The sequence below is a fragment of the Pongo abelii genome, chromosome 7, assembly GCF_028885655.2.
Source record: "Pongo abelii isolate AG06213 chromosome 7, NHGRI_mPonAbe1-v2.0_pri, whole genome shotgun sequence".
NCBI lineage: Eukaryota > Metazoa > Chordata > Mammalia > Primates > Hominidae > Pongo > Pongo abelii.
Genome location: NC_071992.2, coordinates 157664102 through 157684935, shown reverse-complemented (window position 1 = coordinate 157684935; position 20834 = coordinate 157664102). Strand labels below are relative to the sequence as shown.

Below are 20834 nucleotides of genomic sequence, written 5' to 3'. Positions count from 1 at the left end.
TAGAAGTTTGCTAGGAAAGCCTCAACATATCAGAGGAACTCCAGTGAGGCAGCTGACTTTCCACGTCAAGGGAGCGCTCCTGCACCGCTCTGTCCTTCTGTGGACTCGTGACTCTGTTACTAAGGACATAGGGCCTTTGCTCCCTGAGGGCTTAGTTTTTTGAAATCCTCAGCTGTTCCCAGGTAAAAAGACATCTTGTTTTAGAATCTGGTTTTTTTTTTAAAAAAAAAAAAAAAGACAAGGTCTCACTGTGTCTCACAGACTGGAGTGCAATGGCATAATTGTAGCTTACTTCAGCCTTGAAGTAAGCCTTGAAGTAAGCCTTGAAGGCTCAAACAATCCTTCTGCCTCAGTCTCCTGAGTAGATGGGACTATAGGCACATACCATCACATGGCTAATTAAAATAATAATAATAATTATTATTATTATTATAGAGACGGGGTCTTGCTGTGTTGCCCAGGCTGGTCTTCAACTCCTGGGCTCAAGCGATCCTGCTGCCTCAGCCTCTGGAGTAGCTGGGATCACAGGTATGCACCACCATGCTAATCTTTGAAAAAAGGGTCTGACTGTGTTGCACAGGCCGCATGGATCTTTAGCTGATCCCTAAGACCTTTCGGTGGCCATCCCTGTGGCCCCAAGGTTGGAGTCCATGCTCCATGCGAGAGGCCGATGGTTGCCTGGGGCTTTTCTGTGTGGCTCGTCAGTGATTCTTACGCAACCTGCTCTTTGCAAACAAGGTGCTAAGAAATACCACTGGCTGGGGCGCAGCTGAGCTGCTTGGGAAAGGAATGGCCTGTAGCGTTGCCGCCTACACTCCTGGCCTCGGGTCGTCTCAGCACGTGGGAGCGTGTCCGGTGTGTTTTCCAGTTCTGCTTTAAGTCAGGACTGGACAGTTTAGGTGGCACAGACCAGAGTGAGGCTGGGGGGTGCGGGAGCCAAGCTGGGCTCCACCGTCGCCTTCTTTCCTGTTAAAGAGACTTGGGCAACTTCCTGACCCTAGGTCAGGCCGGAGGGCAGCAAACTGTGACCTGGGGGGCAGATCCAGTGCAGAGCTGGGATTTACAAGAATGACCAGCAAGCTAAGAATAGGTGTTGTGTTTTTAAAGGATCGTTAAAAAAAAAAAAAAAAAAGGAAGAAGAAACAGAAAAAAGGAGAATGTGCAACAGAGACCATCTGTGGCCCAAAATCCCGGAAATGTTCATCATCCAGCTTACAGAGAAAGCTTCAGTGTCTGGTCTTGTCGATGGACTCGGAATGGAATAATCAAGGGGTGAAGCATTTTTAAAGAAAGACTTTTTCCCATTTAGTAATAACCGTAGAACAGAGTGTCTCCTTTTGGTGCTGTTGACGTTCTGGGCCAGGGCCTTCTCTGCTGGAGGCTGTTCTGTGCACTGTGGTGAGCTGAGCGGCATCCCTGGCCTCCGTCTATAAGATGCCAGTACTGTCCCCTCCTCCCCCTGTTGTCGCAATCAGAGATGTCTCACATCATTGCCAAGTGTCCCTGGAGGGTGCAGAGTTGCCCCCGGTTGAGAATCGCTACCTTAGAATAATTCATATATTACTTATTACAGACATTTATTGCCTAACTCTCAGCTCTTACTGGAACGACTCTTAGGAACAGAGACTGCTTCACTTCAGGCACAAGTCTCCGAGGACACTGTAATGGGACAAAGGGCCGATTGAGCAGACATGAAGGGTCTGATGTTTATAAGTCATTAGGATTTCTTAGAAAACTAATTGCTTTTGTTCCTGCCCAAAACCCAGCTGATGTTTTCAGTCTTTGCAGACGTGTCTGGGTGTTACTTCTTCTCACAAAAATGACTCTTCTTACCTAGTGGAAGAAAGCAGTTAAAATCATTGACCCTATTCTGGTACAAGATTGACAGACTGAAAACAGGGAAAATCGTGACATTTTCTGTTAGGAATGATTCCGAAAAGGTGGGGGCGGAACAAGAATAGCAGAATGTTGGTCCTTATTAAACCTGGGTGGTTTCTTATACTATTCTGTTTACTTTGCATATGTCAGAAATAGTTCTGGCTGGGTATGGTGCCCCACGCCTGTAATCCCAGCACTTTGGGAGGCCAAAGCAGGTGGATCATGAGGTCAGGAGATCAAGACCATCCTGGCCAACCTGGTGAAACCCTGTGTCTACTAAAAATACAAAAATTAGCTGGGCGTGGTGGCATGTGCCTGTAATCCCAGCTACTCAGGAGGCTGAGACGGGAGAATTGCGTGAACCTGGGAGGCGGAGGTTGCAGTGAGCCGAGATCACGCCACTGCACTCCAGCCTGGGCAACAGAGCGAGACTGTCTCAAAAAAAAAAAAAGTTTCATTACAGAGTTTTTTGAAAAAATATTGCGGTAAGGTGACAGTTTGGAAACTCTTGTTTTAATTGAGATGTTTCTATGGTAGAGGACATTTGGCAAACTTGAAAGAATTCTCAAGGGCTGTCGTGTGGAATCGTAGTGACGTTGGGGGGGACGTAAGAAGCAAATACGTAGGTAGCACCACCTGAACCTTTGGTTCTTAAGGAATTAGTAGGCATTCTGGTTTCCGCTGCAGCGTGAAAGAAGATGTAGGGAGGAGCTGGGACGGAAGAGCCAGGCGCACGGCTTCCTTCCAGAACCTCCTGTACAGCAGAGCCCTCTCCCTCCTGGGGCCCACGCGCCGGGGACCCACCTTCTCCATCAGGGCTGTGTGAGAGAGGAGCGTGAGTGAAGTGAGTGAAGTGAGTGAGTGAAGTGAGTGAAGTGCGTGAGTGAAGACAGCACCTCGAGGTTTCTGGTCTCCTCTGGGGAGAAAGAGAGGAGGAGCTAATTAAGACCACCTTTGGTTCGGTGGAAAGTAATGAGAAATATTTTTATTGAAACCAGTTGTTGGAAAAATTCTCAGTAAGGTATTGGCCCATAGACCTACCTTAATATAAACTGTGAACACCATTTAGGTATGTTTTCAGGAGCTCTTTCTAACACTTCAATTGGACTGAACCCCGTGTCTGGAGACCTAACTCCAGAAGTTCTGAACTTGGGGTGTTCCACATCCCCGATCTTATCTCACCTGAGGAGAGATTGACCTCATTTCCTAAAACATTTCCAAGGTGGCATTTCCAGTTAGCTTGTTGCTGCTTTATTGTATGTGTTTGCCCAGGTGGGGAATTTGTCACCAAGCTGGGTTTGTCACCGGAGGCAGGGTGGTGGAAAGCCGAGGGTTGGGGTGATAGGGTTCCATAGGAAAGCTATAGAAACCTAGGAAAGCTGCATGTGGGTTGGGAGTCTCCAAACCCCTAGGTACTATAGTCAGAGTTTGGCACGTGCGTACATTTTTTTCTGGAGAGAAGGTCTATAATTTCATTTTATTCCCAAGAGGTTTTATAACCTGAAGGCCAATACCACAGGAGTCCCGGTGCCTTTGGGTAGACTTCGAACTCCCCCTGGACAGAGAATCATGCTATCCTCATTCCACCCATCCTCCTACTTTTCATTTTTCTTTTCTTTTCTTTTCGTTTTTGTTTGTTTTTGTTTTTGTTTTTTGAGTCAGGGTCTCACTCTGTCACCCAGGCTGGAGTGCAGTGGTGCTATCTCAGCTTACTGCAACCTCCACCTCCCGGGTTCAAGTGATTCTCCTGCCTCACCCTCCTGAGTAGCTGGTATTACAGGCGCCCGCCACCATGCCTGGCTAATTTTTGTATTTTTAGTAGAGATGGGCTTTCGCCATGTTGCCCAAGCAGGTCTTGAACTCGTGATCTCAGGTGATCCACCTGCCTCAGCCCCTCAATGTGCTGGGATTGCAGACGTGAGCCACCGTGCCCGGCCTGCTTTTTATTTTTAATTTCCACCTCTCCAGGCAGGGTCTACAGTTTCCCTTTTTGGCTGGGCACGGTGGCTCACACTTGTAAATCCTAGTGCTTTGGGAGGCCGAGGTAGGGGAGATCGATTGAGCCCAGGAGCTGGATACCAGCCAGGGCAATATAGTGGGGACCCTAGAAAAATTAGCTGGGTGTAGTGGTGCACGCCTGTAGTCGCAGCTACTCGGGAGGATGAGGTGGGAGATCACTGGAGCCCAGGAGTTTGAGGCTGCAGAGAGCCATGGTCGTGTGACTGCACTCCAGCCTGGGCAATGGAGCAAGATCTTGTCTCTAACAAATTAAACTATTTTAAACAAAAGTTTTCCCCTTTGATTCTCTTTTGCCTACCTCCCCCACTTTTCCCTTCACCTCCTTACTTCCCTCTCATGATATCTGTAGCCACAAAGGGCATCGCCAGCTGCCTCCGGCCTGCTGGAATAGTTACGTGCTGTGGTACACAGGGTGGACGATATTGTTACCGGCCAAAGAGTGAATATTTCTAGCATTTTTCTCTGTCTGTTCTTTGATCCTGCTTTCCTTGATTGCCCCACCTTTGTCCTTCCCCAGGATTCACTTCATATGAGAAAATGTTTTTCTAGAACATAGGTTTGGTTATTTGCACAGATGTACCCAGCGTGAGTGGCAGAGAGCTGTGTGATCTTGGGTCAGGCCCTTGGGGCACACGGCTTGCTCGGGGGTCGGGCGGCGGTCCACAGGGCCATCTGGTGGCCGTCCCCTGACTCTCTGGCCGGGTTGTTTTCCTCTTTTGCAGATCATCCAGTCACTCGATGGGGATTACCAGCGGACCACCTGTTTGTATCACCTTCCCACCTCTCTGTAGCAAGAAAAATCACTTCAGCACCTCTTCAGTAATAATGATGAAACTGGTATTAACTGAATGGCAATTATGGATTTTTAACTCTAATTCACAGTAAACCAGCAAGCCATATGTTTAAAATCCAACCAAAAATCGTTCTGTGTTGCTGCATGTCTCATACCGTTGTGAGAAGTTGTGAGATAGCCACTTGTGCAAAGAGGAATGTAAGTGTTACCTGCCCGAGGAACACAGCCGAAGCAGAAAGAGAAGACGTCTTAATTTATCATTACAGATATATGAAAGCATTATTTATATAGATAGAATATATAGATAAATATATATATTTTTGGTGGTAATGAAAATGGCTCCGCAGAATGCTGACCCGGAATCTATGCAAGTTCAAGAGTTATCCGTGCCCCTGCCGGACCCACAGAAAGCCAGAGGCGCAGAGGCCGAGAACTGTGAGACCATCAGCGAGGGGTCCATAGACCGAATCCCCGTGCGCCTGTGGGTGATGCACGGGGCGGTGATGTTTGGCAGGGAGTTCTGTTACGCCATGGAAACCGCTCTGGTCACACCAATACTGTTGCAGATTGGTAAGTCTCCTCCCCGTCTGTGCGCAGTGAACGCTGAGCGGAGCGCTAGCGGACCGGGCGTGGCTCTGATCCTCTGGAGGCGGAGGATGGCGCGTCCTGGAGAGCCCCGGGCACAGGAGTCTTTGTCTCCTCTCCCTTCAGCCTGCCCTGATGGTGGTTTTTGTCTCCTGTTTTCAGCCAGGTTTGGGGAGGAGTGATCTTCGGATATTGATGTTGAATTACAGTTTTGGCAAAGTAGTAGCTCAGCATCTGGGGCAGAATTGGCACTGATAAGTACTGGCTCTTAGCCGGGGCTTACCTCTCCTGCTGTCCCTGCCAGGCCACAGTGAACAACGAGCAAAGGGCAGGGTCGCCAGCACTGACAGTCACTGGCTGTGTCATGCAGGTGAATTCGGGAGCCCCTCTGTGCCACACTCTGATTGTTTGTGTGTAAAGTGATTGCAATCGCAAACCAACCCTAAGAGGGTCCCAGGTGTGCTTAGAACAGTGCCTGGCTGTGGGAGATACTGGAAGATGCTGTCATCTTATCATTGTTGCTGTTGACTTGAATCCAAGGTTATTGTGGACGGTAGATGGCTCAGAGACAGGCATTTCCAAAAGCATGGAAATTCACAGACACACGCAGGTGGGCACGAAAACACAGAAATTCACAGACACGTGGGTGGGCGTGAAAAAACAAATTCACAGAGATGCAGGTGGACATGAAATCATGGAAATTCACAGACACACACAGGTGGGCACGAAAACACGGAAATTCACAGACACACGCAGGTGGGCACGAAAACACGGAAATTCAGACACGCAGGTGAGCACGAAAACACGGAAATTCACAGACACGCAGGTGGGCACGAAAACACGGGAATTCACAGACATGCAGGTGGGCACGAAAACATGGAAATTCAGACACGCAGGTGGGCACAAAAACACGGAAATTCACAGACACGCAGGTGGGCACGAAAACACGGGAATTCACAGACATGCAGGTGGGCACGAAAACATGGAAATTCAGACACGCAGGTGGGCACAAAAACACGGAAATTCAGAGACACGCAGGTTTGCATGACCAGGCTCGCATGGGCAAGATGTGGTGTTTCTTCCAGATTACCAGGCAACAGAGCAGGGACCCCGTAGGGAGTCCTCGCTGGGAGTGTCTTGGGCCCTAAAAGTTTTGTCAGAATGTTTAGTTTTCTTTATGACTTAAGGAAGTTTTAAGAAAATCTGTCATTTTCCAAACCCTTAGCCTTTAAGGTGTCTGGGTAAGAGGAGACAATTTAGAAGCATCAGTTTTATTCTAGAATTCCACATATTGCAAGGTAAAGTATTTTCAAGCCTACTTATTTTGGTTGTTTTAGGGATGTTTGTTGATACAAACATAATAAAGTGTTTCTTGTTCTGTGAGTGCTCACTCAGCCTCGCTGCAGTGCGGATCCCTCGGTTATGTGCACAGATCTGACTCCAGCGTGAAATCATAGCATTTTCTTCGATTATGTGTGGGGCAGCCCCGCTGGCATCAGCACCGATTTCCTGTCACCCTGCTGTGGGAGCTGATGCTGATTATTACCGAAATCACAGGAGATACTGTGTCCATCCCTCGATCTTGTCATTTAATACATTAATGAAAAAGCACTCATTTTACGTTTCCAGTGCTTCCATGATTGTATTTCAGCGTGCTTTTCCGTCTGCAATCCTGTGTCTTTTTTCATCTTTAAAAACCTTGTTTTGAGAAGGCTTCGTGAGAAGGCCAGAGGACCTGGGGCTCAGACAAGGTTAAAGGACTCTCTTCTGGAGGGTTGGGGAATCGGACGTAGGGGACCGGGCGCAGCTCGCGCTTTTGTTCTCTCCTCTGTGTCTGTCACTCTGCATTTACTCTGCTCGTGCTCCTTAGGTGCCCATGATATCCTAGGGCACGGAGGGTGGACAGGACCCACATCTGTGGGCCAGGGGGCTTAGCTCTGTGGCAGGGGGGCACTTCAAGAAAGAAAGTGACCCGACCAGCGAGGGAAAGAAATGGGCTGGACCAGTGTGGGAAGGCCTTTATGGAGAGCAGGGCAAGGGCTCTTGGGCATCACATCCAGAGGCTGAGGGAGGGGAGAACTGGATGTGTTCATGGAACTGAAGGACCACTTTTGCGACTAAACCTTAGCCAGGGAGAAGTTGGGTAGCAATTAATTTTACTAAACATTTATTTTGTCCCTTCAGTGTGTAAGGACTTGGCACTGAGCTAATTATGAAAGCATTGTCATAATAAAGCTAAGGCGGTTGGAATTACGAATTGGGCACCATCCTTCAGTTTCTGGACAACGAGTTGTGGTCATGGTGACAAATACAAAATTTAGAACCTCCGGTTCCTGAGAATAAGTTGATGTGATAAAGAGTCATTAGGAACTGCTTTTCCCTAATTTTCTCTAAGGCAGATGATGTGTATTGTGGCTTTGAAAACCCTAATACTTCCACAACACCTTGGAATTTTCATACTTTATAGCTGGTGAGTCTCAATTTCTATGCACATTTCATTGTTTGGTTTTGACGATTTATTACATGAGATTTGTATAGATTTTAGATAATTTAGGAGGACAAATACAGATGCTCCTCAACTTGCAACGGGGCTACGTCCCAGTAAACCCATCGTTGAAAATACCTTGAGTCAAAAATGCATTTAACACTCCTACCGCACTGCACGTCATAGTCCAGCCTCATCTTCCTTAACCATGCCCAGAACACTCACATCAGGCTGGGCACCCTGGCTCGTGCCTGTAATCCCAACACTTTGGGAGGCCCAGGTGGGAGGAGCACTTGAGCCCAGGAGTTCAAGACCAGCTAGGGCAACATAGTGAAACTCCGTGTCTACAAAAAATAAAAAATTAGCTGGGTGTGGTGGTGCACACCTGTAATCACAGCTATTCAGGAGGCTGAGGTGGGAGGATTGCTTGCGCCTGGGAGATGGAGGCCGCAGTGAGCCGTGATCATCCAGCCTGAATACAGAGTGAGATACTGTCTCAAAAAAAAAAAAAAAAAAAAAAAAAACACTCACACCAGCCTATAGTTGGGCAAAATCATGTAACACAGAGCCTATTTTATAATAAAGTGTTGAAGATCTCGTGTGATTTATTGAATACTGTACTCAAAGTGTAAACCAGCGTGTATGAGGACTCAAGATATGGTTTCCAGTGAATGCGTATGGCTTTCACGTTAGTGTGAAGTTGAACAAATCATAGGTCCCACCATCATAAGCCCGGGACCTGTCTGCGTATGTACTTTACTACACAATATATGTAGTGCATATTAAAGGTAGCTTTCCAAAGCTGTAGAGGTGTCTGTTCCATATATTCCATATAAACCTCCAGAAATGCTAACTGAAATGGGGAGAGTTTAATAAGTGGTTAGGCTGTGGCAAACTGACCCTAACCGGATGAAAGTAACCTTTATTGACCCTATGCACCACATAGTTCACGTAAAACTGTAAGCCCTGGTCTGTGTTCAGCAGGAGAGCAGGAATCACGAATAGAAGGTATTTTTACAGGTTATAGGAACAGGGCTTTAATGAGTTTGTTCTTAGACGTGCTTAGATTGAGTCCAGACAACAAAAGGCCCAATTTATTTCTCAGGGTTTGACTGAAATTACGCTTACAAGGGCAATGTAGTGACCAAAGTTTTCCCTGATTGGAGTTGGAGTTTCTTTAAAAAGTTGTCTGCCATCCGTACCCAGAGCCACAGTGCTTATGCTTGGATTTGGAAATACTGTTACCTCACTCCGGGCAGTTTGACAGTTGGCATGAGATGTCCACAGTGGTGTGGCTGCCACCATTAGGACCTAGAATATTTTCATCACCCCAAGGCTCCCAAATGCCCCCTGACATCAGCCACTGCACCGCCCCCAGCCACCACCAGCCTGCCTCTGTTGTCATGGTGCTGCCTGTTGTGGAATCGATGTAAATGGAATCACACAGCATATGGTCTGGCTCTTGCCACTTAGCGTAATGCTTTTCTGATAGATTCATCCATGTTACTGCATGAACCGGTACTTTCTTTGCTCCTTTTCTGTGCTGACTGGTACTCCGCTGAATGGACATGCCATCATTTGTTTTCATTCATCAGGTGGTAGAGATTTGGGTTGTTTCCGTTTTGGAGGCTGTGATAATAAAGCTGCTGTGAATATTCACTGGCAAGGCTCTGTGTGGATGTGTTTCATTACTCATGAGTGGTTCACTGGGAGTGGCTTGCTGGGTCCATTGCTTTCCAGGGTGATGGTACCGTCTTGCATTCCCACCACAGCATAGGAGAGTTCCCATTTCTCCACATCCTCGTCAACGTTTAGTGTTGTCAGTCCTTTTCAACTTCATTCATTGAAGTGAGTGTGAACCATATCTCATTGCAGCTTTAATTTGCATGTCTTTTTTTTTTTTAAGATGGGGTCTCACTCTGTCACCCAGACTGGAGTGCCACGGCACTATCACAACTTACTGCAGCCATGACCTCCCTGGGCTCAGCTGATTCTCCCACCTCAGCCTCCCAGGTAGCTGGGACTACAGGTGTGCACCACCACACCCATCTAATTTTTGCATTTTTTGTAGAGATGGGGTTTCACCATGTTGCCCAGGCTGGTTTCGAACTTCTGGGCTCGAGCCATCTGCCCACCTCAGCCTCGCAAAGTGCTGTAATTACAGATGTGAGCTACGTGCCTAGCCTGTTTTGTTTTTTTATATATTCTTACACTTTATGAGATGAGGTTTTGCTATGTCACCCAGGCCAGTCTTGAACTCTTGGGCTTAAGTGATCCTCCTACCTTGGTCTCCCAAAGTGCTAGGATTACAGGCATGAGCCACTAATTAATTAATTAATTTATTTATTTATTTAAACAGGGACTCTGTTTCCCAGGCTGAAATGCAATGGTGTGATCACAGCTCTCTGCAGCCTCAACCTTCCTGGGTTCAAGTGATCCTCCCGCTTCAGCCTCCTGAGTAGCTTGGACTATAGGCATGCACCACCACACCTGGCTAATATTTTAAATTTTTTACCGAAACGGAGTCTCACTATGTTGCCCTGGCTGGTCTAGAACTCCTGGGCTCAAGTGATCCTCCTGTCTCAGTCCAAAAGTGCTGGGGCTACAGGCATGAGCCACTGTGCCAGGTTCCTTTTCATTTTCCTAATGATATCTTTCAGAAAGCAAAAGTTTTAAATTTTGATGAAATTTGGAGTATCTAATATTTTCTTTTTTTGTTCTTTTTCAATTAACTTTTTGCCTGACCTGAAGTCCTTTTTAAGTGTTGGAGGTCTCACTACATTGCCTGGGCTGGAGTATAGTGCAGTGATCGTGGCTCACTGCAGCTTCAACTCCGGGGCCTGAAGTCTTAATGATTTTCCCTTATGTTTCCTTCTAGATGCCTCAGTAGTTCTCTCACCTAGGTCTGTGATCCATTTTGAGTGAATTTTTGTATACCGTAAGAGTTGAGGGATTCCCCCTCCATCTGGCACGTGGAAATTGAGTTGTTCCAGCATCATTTGTAAAAAGCCTGTCCTTTCCCATTGAAATCCATGGCACCTCTGTTGGCATTAACTGGCCACCTATATTGTGAATCTGTTTCTAGGCACTATTCTGTTCCATTGATCTATATGTCTGTTCCTGATACAACGATTGATTTCTGTAGTTTTATGGTGCATCTTGAAATTAGGAAATATGCCTACCTTTTGGAACTTGTTTTAGGCCAGGCGTGGTGACTCACACCTGTAATCCCAGCACTTTGGGAGGCCAAGGCAGGAGGATTGCTTGAACTCAGGCATTCGAGACCATCCTAGGCAACACAACAAGACCTCGTTTCTAAAAAAGAAAAAGAAAACTTGTTTTGGCTGTTGTAGGTCTTTCACATTTCCATATAAATTTTAGAATTATCAATTTCTACAAAAAGCCTGCTGGATTTTTACTGGGATTGCATTGAATCTATAGAGAATTGACATCTTAATTTTGAGTCCTTCAGTCCATGAACATAATATATCTTCTCAATACATTTAAGTCTTTAATTTCTCCTGGGAATGTTTCATAATTTTCAGTATGTAGGTCCATCACATACTTAAAGTATTTCATTGTATCATGTTATTGTAAAAAGGACTGCTTTAATTTCCATTTCTGGTTGTTCATCGTTCTATAGAGTAATATAAGTGATTTTTATATATTGACCTTATACCTTGCAATCTTGCCAAACTCACTTCGTAGTTCCAGTAACTTTTAATTGTAAGACCTGTATTGATGTTCCTTCTTTCCCGTATTGGTAATTTGATCAGCCTGGTTAAAGGTTTATCAATTTTGTTGGTCTTTTCAAAGACCATGCTTTCAGCTTCATTTGGTTTTTTCCTCTGTTGTTCATTTCTGTTTTGTTAATTTATGCTCTTATATTCATTTTGTTTTCTTCTGCTTACTGGGTTTTAATTTGCTCTTTTTCTAGTTTATTATTTTTCTATCATTAGATGGGGTCTCACTGTGTTGCCCAGGCTGGCTGGACTGAAACTCCTGGGCTCAAGCGATCCTCCTGCCTCAGCCTCCTGCGTAGCTGGGATTGCAGGTGTGCGCCGCAACAGCTGGCTACTTTTTCTAGTTTCTTAAGGTCAAGCTTATAGCATTGGTTTTTTTAGACTTTTCTTTCCTAATAGAATCATTTATTAGAAATGGTTTCATTTCTCATAAATTTGCGGGTTACACAGAGGGGTTAGGGAGGAGTATAAAGAGACTCTAAGAGACCCCTGAGCTACCCTCTGTGTGACCCCAGTGACCTTCACCCCCTGGCTTTCATGGCCTTGTGCAGTGCCCTCCCCTTGAGTAATTCCTGTTAACCAGTAGAATATGGCAGCCTTGAGGGGATGTCACCTGACGCAAACGTGTGACTCCACCTTGCTGGGAGACCCTCTCTGTTGCTGGCTTGGCCTGCACATCTTGATGAATCAAGCTGCCTTCTTGGAAAGACCCATATGGCAAATAACTGAGCAGGAGGCCTCAGCCAACACCCCCAGGGCCGAGGCTCTCAGTCCAGGAGCCTGTGAGGCCCCAAGGCAGAGCCACCCCGCAGAGCTGTGCCTGAATTCCCGGCCACAGGAGCTATGTGGCCGTAACTGTTGCTCTGTGCCGCTGGATGGTGTGCAGTTTGTTACGCAGCAGCAGGTAACCAATACACGTGCTCAGAATATTCTGTTTGTCAGACTCTTTGCACTGCTTCCCCCTGTATAACTTAGGGTACATTGGAATTCTTCCCATTGTCTCAATCCTCATCTTGGTAGAAGGGGTACGAAAGTACTGCAGAAGAAGCATGTTTGTGTTGATAAATATCTCAGCAGAAACCTTAGATTATAACTCGTTTTGAAATATCAAGCAATAGCAAGTCTGTCCTTTCTCTCTTCCCCAAAGAAAACTTTCCCCTTGAAAATCAGCAAACCGGAAGCTGTGAGAAGCAAATTAGCTCAGTCTCTGCCATCATCAGCATCAGTAGAGGAGTTGTTTGGAATCTAGGAGTAGCCAGCTAATGCCCGTGTGTGTGAGGTGTCCCTTGATGGCAGTTTCCTAAAGTGATTCAGCCTGCACCATCCTTACCCCAGGCAGTGTGCTGTCTTCTTCAGAAGTTAGTGGTGACATTGTCTGTGATGCTGCTGGCAGACAGTGCTGCTGCCCCTGGGAGGCCCCTCCCTTCCCCCTGCCCTTGACTCCTGGGCCTAAGCCTGGTCTTTAGGCCCCGTTGCTTCCTCTCCCTTCCTCCCATGTGGCCTCCCTGGAGTCCTTGCACCACATACACTGGGGTTGGGACACACTGAGGGTCTGTGAGTCCCACCTAGCTCTAAGGGTCCAGCCTCCTCTGAGCGGCAGGTTGGGAGTTGTCTGCCATCAGGTGACTTTGGTGTGCTCATGATGCTGAGACCAGATTTTGGGGTCTCCTGGGAGCCCCTGATGCTCTGGGATTCTGCAGGCTGCTCCCTGGGTCAGCCCTGGGGGAGGCAAGCAGTAAAGGGGGCTCTGGGAACCCTGGACAGAAGACGTGATGGAGCGGAAGGCCCATTGTTCATTGAGTGATGAATTAACACTTTCCTTTATGATGATGATTCAAGTCCTGTTTCTGGTTTCTCTTTCATTTCCATTATTTGCTCAAGTGACAGAGATTTCCTGTCCCTCCCCAAAACGGTGGTGGTGGAGGCAGCAGCAGCCAACAACCCAATGTTGGCTCCTCTTGGAGAATCCAAAAATCAACCGTTTTCCAAGTGTGTAGCCTTACTTGTCTCTGCAGATACCAGCATCTCCTTTCTTCTGGAAACGTGTGCAGAGTTGACACATATGATGTGCTTAGAACAGAGCCTGTAATTGTTAGCCATTATTACTGTCATTTTTTTCTCCACTTGGGTTCCTAGTCACCAGCCTTGGTGGTAACTTGTCAAGGGCCTGCCTCGCACTTAGTGTGGAAAAGTCACTCAGTGGGGCAATTTGCACCCCATTCATTGCACCCCACTCCAGCCCAGCCTCCACCTCACCCCCCACCCCCACCCCCACCCCCACCCCCACGTCTTCTTGCCGAATGCGCAGGGATGTCCTCATTTCCAAACTCAGGTTTTCTGGGCCCTGGTGCTGGCCCTGTCTCCCATTGCACAGGGCTGAGTGGGCCTGGCTTCCGGCTCTGCCCTCCCTCACTCTTGTCCTGTGTCTGTCCCATCCTGAGCCCCGTCGGTGTCACACTGGACAACTCCAGGGTCTGTCACATTCAGTACGTTTGAGAGAGCCGTGCTTTCGAAAATGGTGGCGTCTTGGATTTGATGAAACACAGCCCATCTCCAGGCCAGACTTGTCTCTGCAGCTGTTTACTGCTCACGTCCGCCTGGCCCGGCCCCCTGCATGTTCCCACTCAATGCATTCCACAGTGTGGGCATCTCTTCAGCATTCACATGTGCTCCAGGACCCCTGCAGCCCTGTCTTTCCACCCCTCTCCCTCCTAGACTGTGCATCCCCTAAGGACAAGGTCCGACTCACCTTTGTTCCCATGCCCAGTGTGGAACAAAGACTTGCAGGACTGAATGAGTGACTTGCTGATGAAGGAGAAATTGACATGCCTTAGATGCCTCATATGGCCACATGCTCCTGTCCAAGGCCAGAAGCTGATGCATTATATTCTGGAGGAGGCTGGAGGCTGCTCGGCCTCCGGCCCAGGCATGGGCTGGACTCCATCTGGAGCTGCTCGCATGGAGGAGGCACAGGGGAACCTCCTGCAGGCAGGGCAGGGAAGAGGCCTTTCAAACCCAGGTGTTACCAGTTAACACTGTGCCCAAGACAGAACCTCCTGTGACCTCAGGACAGGCGGAGCGCACCATGAAGAATCAGGGGCAGTCTCCCAAGTAGCCGAGTTGATTGGGAGGGCAATTGGGTATACAGCTGACCCTTGAGCAGCTCAGGTTAGGGGTGCCGACTCCCCATACAGTCAAAAATCCATGTGTAGCTTTTGACTCCCCCTAAAACCTGACTACCAGTAGCTTCCTGACTGGAAGCCTTACCAATAATATAAGCAGTCAGTTGATACATACCTTCTATGTTATATGTATTACATGTTTATTGTAAAGTAACCTGAAGAAAACATAGCTAAGACAATTATAAAGAAGAGAAATGTATTTCCTGTTCATTATGTGGAAGTGGACCGTCATAAAGGCCTTCATCCTCATCTTCATGTTGAGTAGGCTGAGGAGGATCAGGAGCAGGGGTCTTGCTGTCTCGGGTGGCAGAAGCGGAAGAAAATCTGTGTAAGTGGACGGTACAGTTCAAACCCACGTTGTTCAAGGGTCAACTGTATTTAAATTTATTTTTGAGACCGGGTCTCTGTCGCCCAGGCTGGAGCACAGTGGTGCAATTACAGCTCACTGCAGCCTTGACCTCCCAGGCTCAAGCCATCCTCCTGCCTCAGCCTCCCAAAGTGCTGAGATGATAGGTGTGAGCCACTGCACCCGGCCTGTATTTAAATCTTGAAAGGTTTTTGGCAAATGTCATTTCAGGTTTAGTGTGGTTGATGGCAAGTGGTTTTGTTTTTCTGACAGCGGAAGGAATGGGTTTTCCTGTTCTTAAAAACCCTTTCTAGTTTGTGGGAATGAGAGCGCCATTGACACAGATGCCATTGCGCTTCATGCTTGCTGCGGTGGGGGGCTGTGCACCTGGCGGAGCTGCTCTCGGTCACATCCCCGCACCACTGTGCAGGCTCGCTCACGCCTCGCCCTCCCTCCGACACTGGAGGACCTGCGGAGCCACATGCAGTGTCTTGGGACACAGAAGGCAGACATGGGGTCCCCCCGACTTTCCGGCAGCCCGGTGGGGAGGACAGTCGTGGAAACAGGTTGCCGCAAGGTGGTGTTCAGAGGGGGACTGACTGTGTGGAGGGACCCCGGAGCGGAGTAATACCCCCAACTCTAGCAGGTTTTTCTGTGGCTCCCAGCAAAGCCTTGGAGGTGGAGCCCTCTGTCACCACCCGGTAGATGGGTCCTTGCCCTGCCGGCTCCCCGCTGCACACGGGCTGGCTTAGGTTTGAAAATCCCATCACCTCTTGTGAGAGATTCTATAGCCTCCTGCCACATTGCCTGGCCTGGGATGCACATTCAGGTCCACATTCAGTTTCCCGCGGTGTTTGTATAAACCCAGGATTGTGGTGGGTGGGCTCCCCCGACGCGTGGCCTCCAGTCTCGGGCCTGTGCATTGAGGTGCTCGTGGAAGACAGTATCTGCCGGCTCTCTTCCCAGCAGCCTGTGAGTGAGAGCAGGGAGTGGCAAGCTGCCTAATGGAGGAGTTTGGCTCAGCGACTTGTCCAGAGTCAGTGTTGGGCTTGTTATCTGGGGCACTCACCAATGTACCACGGGAGCTGCAAGGAGCTGCAGCAAGCTACGAACCGAGCAACTTTGTATTCTCATGAGACCCTCAGGCTCTTTTCCCAGCACTGTCTCGCCTGTTCTTGATAATGGGGGAGTATGGTGTTCCTTCTGATACCGGAGCCTGCATTTCTAATCACAGCACTTCCCCCACTGATCTAAACATCCTCTGTGGGAAAACGGTGTAGAATTATCACAGCCAGGAGCCACGTTCATTCCTGCTATGGAAGTCACCTGGGCCTGGCCTATTAGATACCTACGTTTAAGAAATTTAAAAATCACGATGATTCCAGTACTTACTTCATTTTATTTCTTAAATTCTATCTGTCACATGAGCTGGATTATTTAGAAGACTCTGGGCCTTTTGATCATCGTCGTGGTCATCACTCTTAGCTGTGGGAAATTTTGTTTTTCTTTCACGATGAAGTTTGAGTCTGTGGGTTTTTATTTTCTGTTGCCAGTTGTCCCCTGTGATCTCAGCTAAATGTGCGTATAATGATGGCCACACTTGGCGGGATGCGCGTCTCTTTTCATCTATCTGTGCAGGAAGCTTGAGGATAGGCTCCCGGCCACGAGGAGGGCTGCCTGCTCTTTTCTGTCTGACCTGGAGATTCGGGCTGTCCCGCTGTCCGTGCGAAGGCCACTGCATACTCCCTTGTCTTGTCCCCGTATGCACCATGTCTTCACAGCTGCCATCTGTGTCCTGGCAGGAATGGCCCTGCCCCCAGTTCTGCCTGGCCAGGGTGGGACCTGAATCCTTGATTCCACACAGCCACGTCCTTTTCTGAAGGCGCTCTAGAGCAGAAGCAGTGGTCCCTCCTAGTGCTGGGGGGATTGCTGGGCTCCCAGGCCTGGGAGGAAAGACTTGGAGGCAGTGGAGGTGCCCAGACCTCTGGCTGGCTGTGAAAGGAGAGACAGCCCACCTGTCCCCAGAGGACCCTGTCAGCACCATCCCGTGAGCAGGTCCTGCCCCACAGAGCCAGCCCACCAGTGGTTCCCAGACCTAAGCTGTTTTTCTCTTTTTTTTTTTTTCATTGACTGTATTGTAATGGATGCAAAGGCACTGTTTTTAAAATATAAATTCTACTTTCTTAAATGGACAGTGCCTTCACCAAGTTCAGAGTTGAGAAGTTACCATAGGGCAGACAGCAAGGTTTCCGTCCACTCCTGTCCCCCAGCCTCCTATCTCCCTTCCCCGAAGGCAGCAGCATCCCCAGCTTCTACACAGTCGCACCCTAGGCAGGCATCCTTGGACCTCGCCAGTGTCCCCAGAGCAGCTCTTGGAGAACAACAGCGCATATAAAGCCCCTGGTTCTGTGTCCACCGCGTTGCCTGTGAGCCGTCTGTCGCCCTCCTGGCTGTGCTGCTGCTCCGCCTGCCCACAGAGCCACTGCTCACCGCAGCCTGTGCTGTTTGTGACGCTGTGTGTGTTATGCACTACATTTCCACACCATTTATTGAACGATGCACTTCTGGAGGAGACTTTTAAAAATATGTACATTCTTAGCCCCAGGCTCAGAGTCCAGTAAAGGAGATGAGAGCACACCCACAAACCGGTGCCCATAGGCCCACAGCGCCCCGAAGCGGGGAGAGGGGGAGGGCGTGAAGTGGCCCCGACGTTAGTCGAGACCCAGGAAGATACTCCCCTCCCATGGATCCAGGCAGCTGCCCCCGGCTGTCCTCACAGGATGGTCTGGAGGGCAGAGGAGGGCTCTGTCTGGGAAGCATCCTGCAGGCCCCACTCTGCACATCCACACACGTCTCCGCTGCAGCACGGCAGGCGATGCGTGTGGTGTCTCAGAGCTAGGATCCAATCACAGTGTCGGGCAGCCAGTTTCTCATTTTACTTCTTTATTTGTGAGACAGGGTCTCGCTCTGTCACCCAGGCTGGAGTGCAGTTGTGCGATCACGGCTCACTGCGACCTCTAACCTCTACCTGCCAGGCTCAAGCCATCCTTTCACCTCAACCTCCCCAAGTGCTGGGACGACAGGCACTGTCCCCACCACTGGGCCTGGCCTGTGGTCACTTTTAGAAAGTGTGTTGTGGAACCAGGCTGCTCCGGAACTCTTTGGGAGCCGACCTTTCCAAAGAGCCAGCCCCCAGTCTCTGAGTCATGCTCAGCTCCATTGGAGCACCCCTTCCCGCTGGGATGTGGTGTTCCCATGTAGCCGTTTTCCCTCGGGAAGGAGAAGTCCAGTCTCCCCTCCTGTTGATTGTTTTCTTCTTGGTTCAGGAAGTATACTCAGGGGAAAAGGAAAATCATGTAAAAGAAAAAAGGGGCGTTCTTTTGTTGCAGTCTCAGTTTGACTCATGAATTAGAACTGGATTAACGTGAGAGCCTAACTTCTCTCCACTCAACGAAGATCGTGAGCAATAGAGCATCCGAGAATGAATAAGTGACGTCTGCAGATTTATTTGTGGGGGAAGTCAGGTTTATTCTTGTCCGTCTCAATTCAGGAGGCTGGGCGTAATGACTAAAGCTACGCTCACTTTATATCTGTCCATTTGTTTAAAACACCAGACTTTCCATTCTTCATTGTCGTTTTGTGTGAATCGAGATTCCTAGGATACGGTTTGTTGTAGCTTGAAGCTCGCCTTTTCTTCCTCTGGGAAAAGTCTACTCTTTAAAAGCCTGCCTCACACACAACACTGGAAGTTTTAAAAAATACATTAAGTGCTGGTCATTTCCCTCCACTCCCTGGGTTGTGTGGGGCCCTGACATTTGATGCCGGGTGCTGGTGGGAGCAGGTGTGCAGAGATGACCAGGCCTTAGCCCCGCACTGAGTCACCTGCAGAGGCCATGCCCTCTGGAGCCCAATCTCATGAGCCCAGCCCTTCTTAGGAACTCAGTGTGTTGTCTCTAAAACTGGCAGCCTCCTTATGCAACTGACTATAGCTTAGTGTTGAAATACACCTGAAAACACATCTTTGGCAAGAATTGAGAAACACATTCCTACTGTGTTCAGGTGAAAATGCACCTCATGATGCTGTGTATGTGCATGTGTGCGTGCATGCGTGTGTGTGTGCTTTGCTCCTGCACACTCCTGGAGTAAGCACTTACTTTGCTAAGCAGGTGACTAAGCAGTTGGTTACTTTCCTTCTGCAGGACATATCTAACTGGGCAACTGTGTGAAACTTGGAAGCTGAGCTGTGTTGCAATTCCCTTGCCTGGGAGGTTGGCAAGTATTTTAATAGTGCACTTCTGCAGTTCAGGTACACTCGATGCCTTTCTAGGCGTTCCTGTGTGTGTGATGACACTCTGAAAGGGGTTCAGTAAACCTGTTTTGTTTTGTCTGAAAACACCGGCTGACCCAGGGGTGTCTGTGGATAGCAAACTCTTGGTTTGTCTTCCTGTTTTGAAAAACCACACTCAGCACCTAGCTAACCCTAAACAGTTTCCTTTTTGGCAGGAATAATTCCTAAGGGGCATGTTTGCCCCAGTCACATGGTTCACCTGGCAGGGCTTTGTCACAGCAAGCATCTGGGGACTAGAGTGGACCCTGCAGAAATTCACCACGTGGTCCAGGCAGCAGCCCTGGCTCACAGCATCCGGGTGGTTAATTTTCTCCATCATGCTTCTGGTCTGATGGTTCTTTCCTCCCTATACGAACTCGGATGAGCTGGAAGCTGCTGTTGAGGAACCTGGGGAGACTTTGCTAGAAGAGGACCTTGCACTGGGGTTTCCCAGGCGCCCTTCATAGCACCTCCCACAGCCTGGGCTTTCATGGGGCTGCGTGTCTGCAGCTCCTCAGGGCAGGGCAGCCTGCTCTGCACCCCGCCGGCCCCCTGGCAGCTGTACTGTAGGTGCAGGCACCCCACGTCTGGCATCATGCCTGGTATTGGGGAGGGTGCTACGTAAATCTATACTCAAGCGCTCCTCAAAGTTACAAAGTGGGCAGTGTCTCCGTGGGGAGAGGGTGGTGGATGCTGGATGAGGCTGAAGAGCTTGGTGCCTGCTGCCCTCCAGGGGCCAGGGGGATATGTGGTGGTGGGGGGAGACTGTGAATGGCCACAGCTGGATAGACTCGGTGAAAACCTCCACTCATAGGAGGGCCCTGGAGGTGTCAGATTCATAGAGGCAGAAAGCAGAATGGTGGAGGCCAGGGGCTGGGGGAGGAAAGAGGAGTGCATGTTTTGTGGGGACAGAGTTTCAGTTTGGGAAGATGACGTTGCTCTGGGGTGAGTGCTCTGGGGTGAGTGGTGATGGTAGCACAGCAGTCTAAGTGTACTTACTGCCCCTGAGCTGTGCACTTACAATGATTTAAAAAGATCAATTTGATGTTGTGTATATTTGATCACAATAAAAATGTGAAAAGGGGCAACTTTACAAAGCTAAAAATTGGATTTCCTGCTGACTGGAAACTTATAGCTTGATGGTGATGCAGGCCCAGGCTTGGAGCTGCGACTGCCCACTCTAGTCCAGTGGGAGAGGGTTCAGAGACTGGGCGTGCGTCTGCTGCCCAGGAGTCCTAGGCATCCACGGAGCAGCACAGGTGGCCCGTGGCCAGCTAACCGCACACCAGAGGGAGAACCACGTATGTGGGCTGGACGTCATTCAGGAGATCTTGACCAAAATAGTTGAGAAACTTCTTGAGCAAGGATGTTTTGTTTAGACTGGGAAGCCTGGATTTCCTTGCATTTCAGATCATTGTATTTTTTAAACAATAAAATGTCAACTATGGTAATTTTTCCCAAAGAGTTACACGCCTA

At 48.8% G+C, this 20834-nt stretch overlaps 1 protein-coding gene across 3 annotated transcripts in view; it reads left to right on the top strand.

Moving 5' to 3' along the window:
* The window catches only part of SLC45A4 (solute carrier family 45 member 4), a 101354-nt gene that overhangs the window by 46650 nt on the left and 33870 nt on the right, over window positions 1–20834 (top strand). For all 3 annotated transcript variants that reach the window (XM_054518919.2, XM_024251425.3, XM_054518918.2), the window contains exon 2: window positions 4620–5260. In XM_054518919.2, coding sequence (XP_054374894.1) covers window positions 5020–5260 — 241 coding nt within the window. In that variant the 5' untranslated portion in view covers window positions 4620–5019. The remainder of the gene's footprint in view (window positions 1–4619; window positions 5261–20834) is intronic.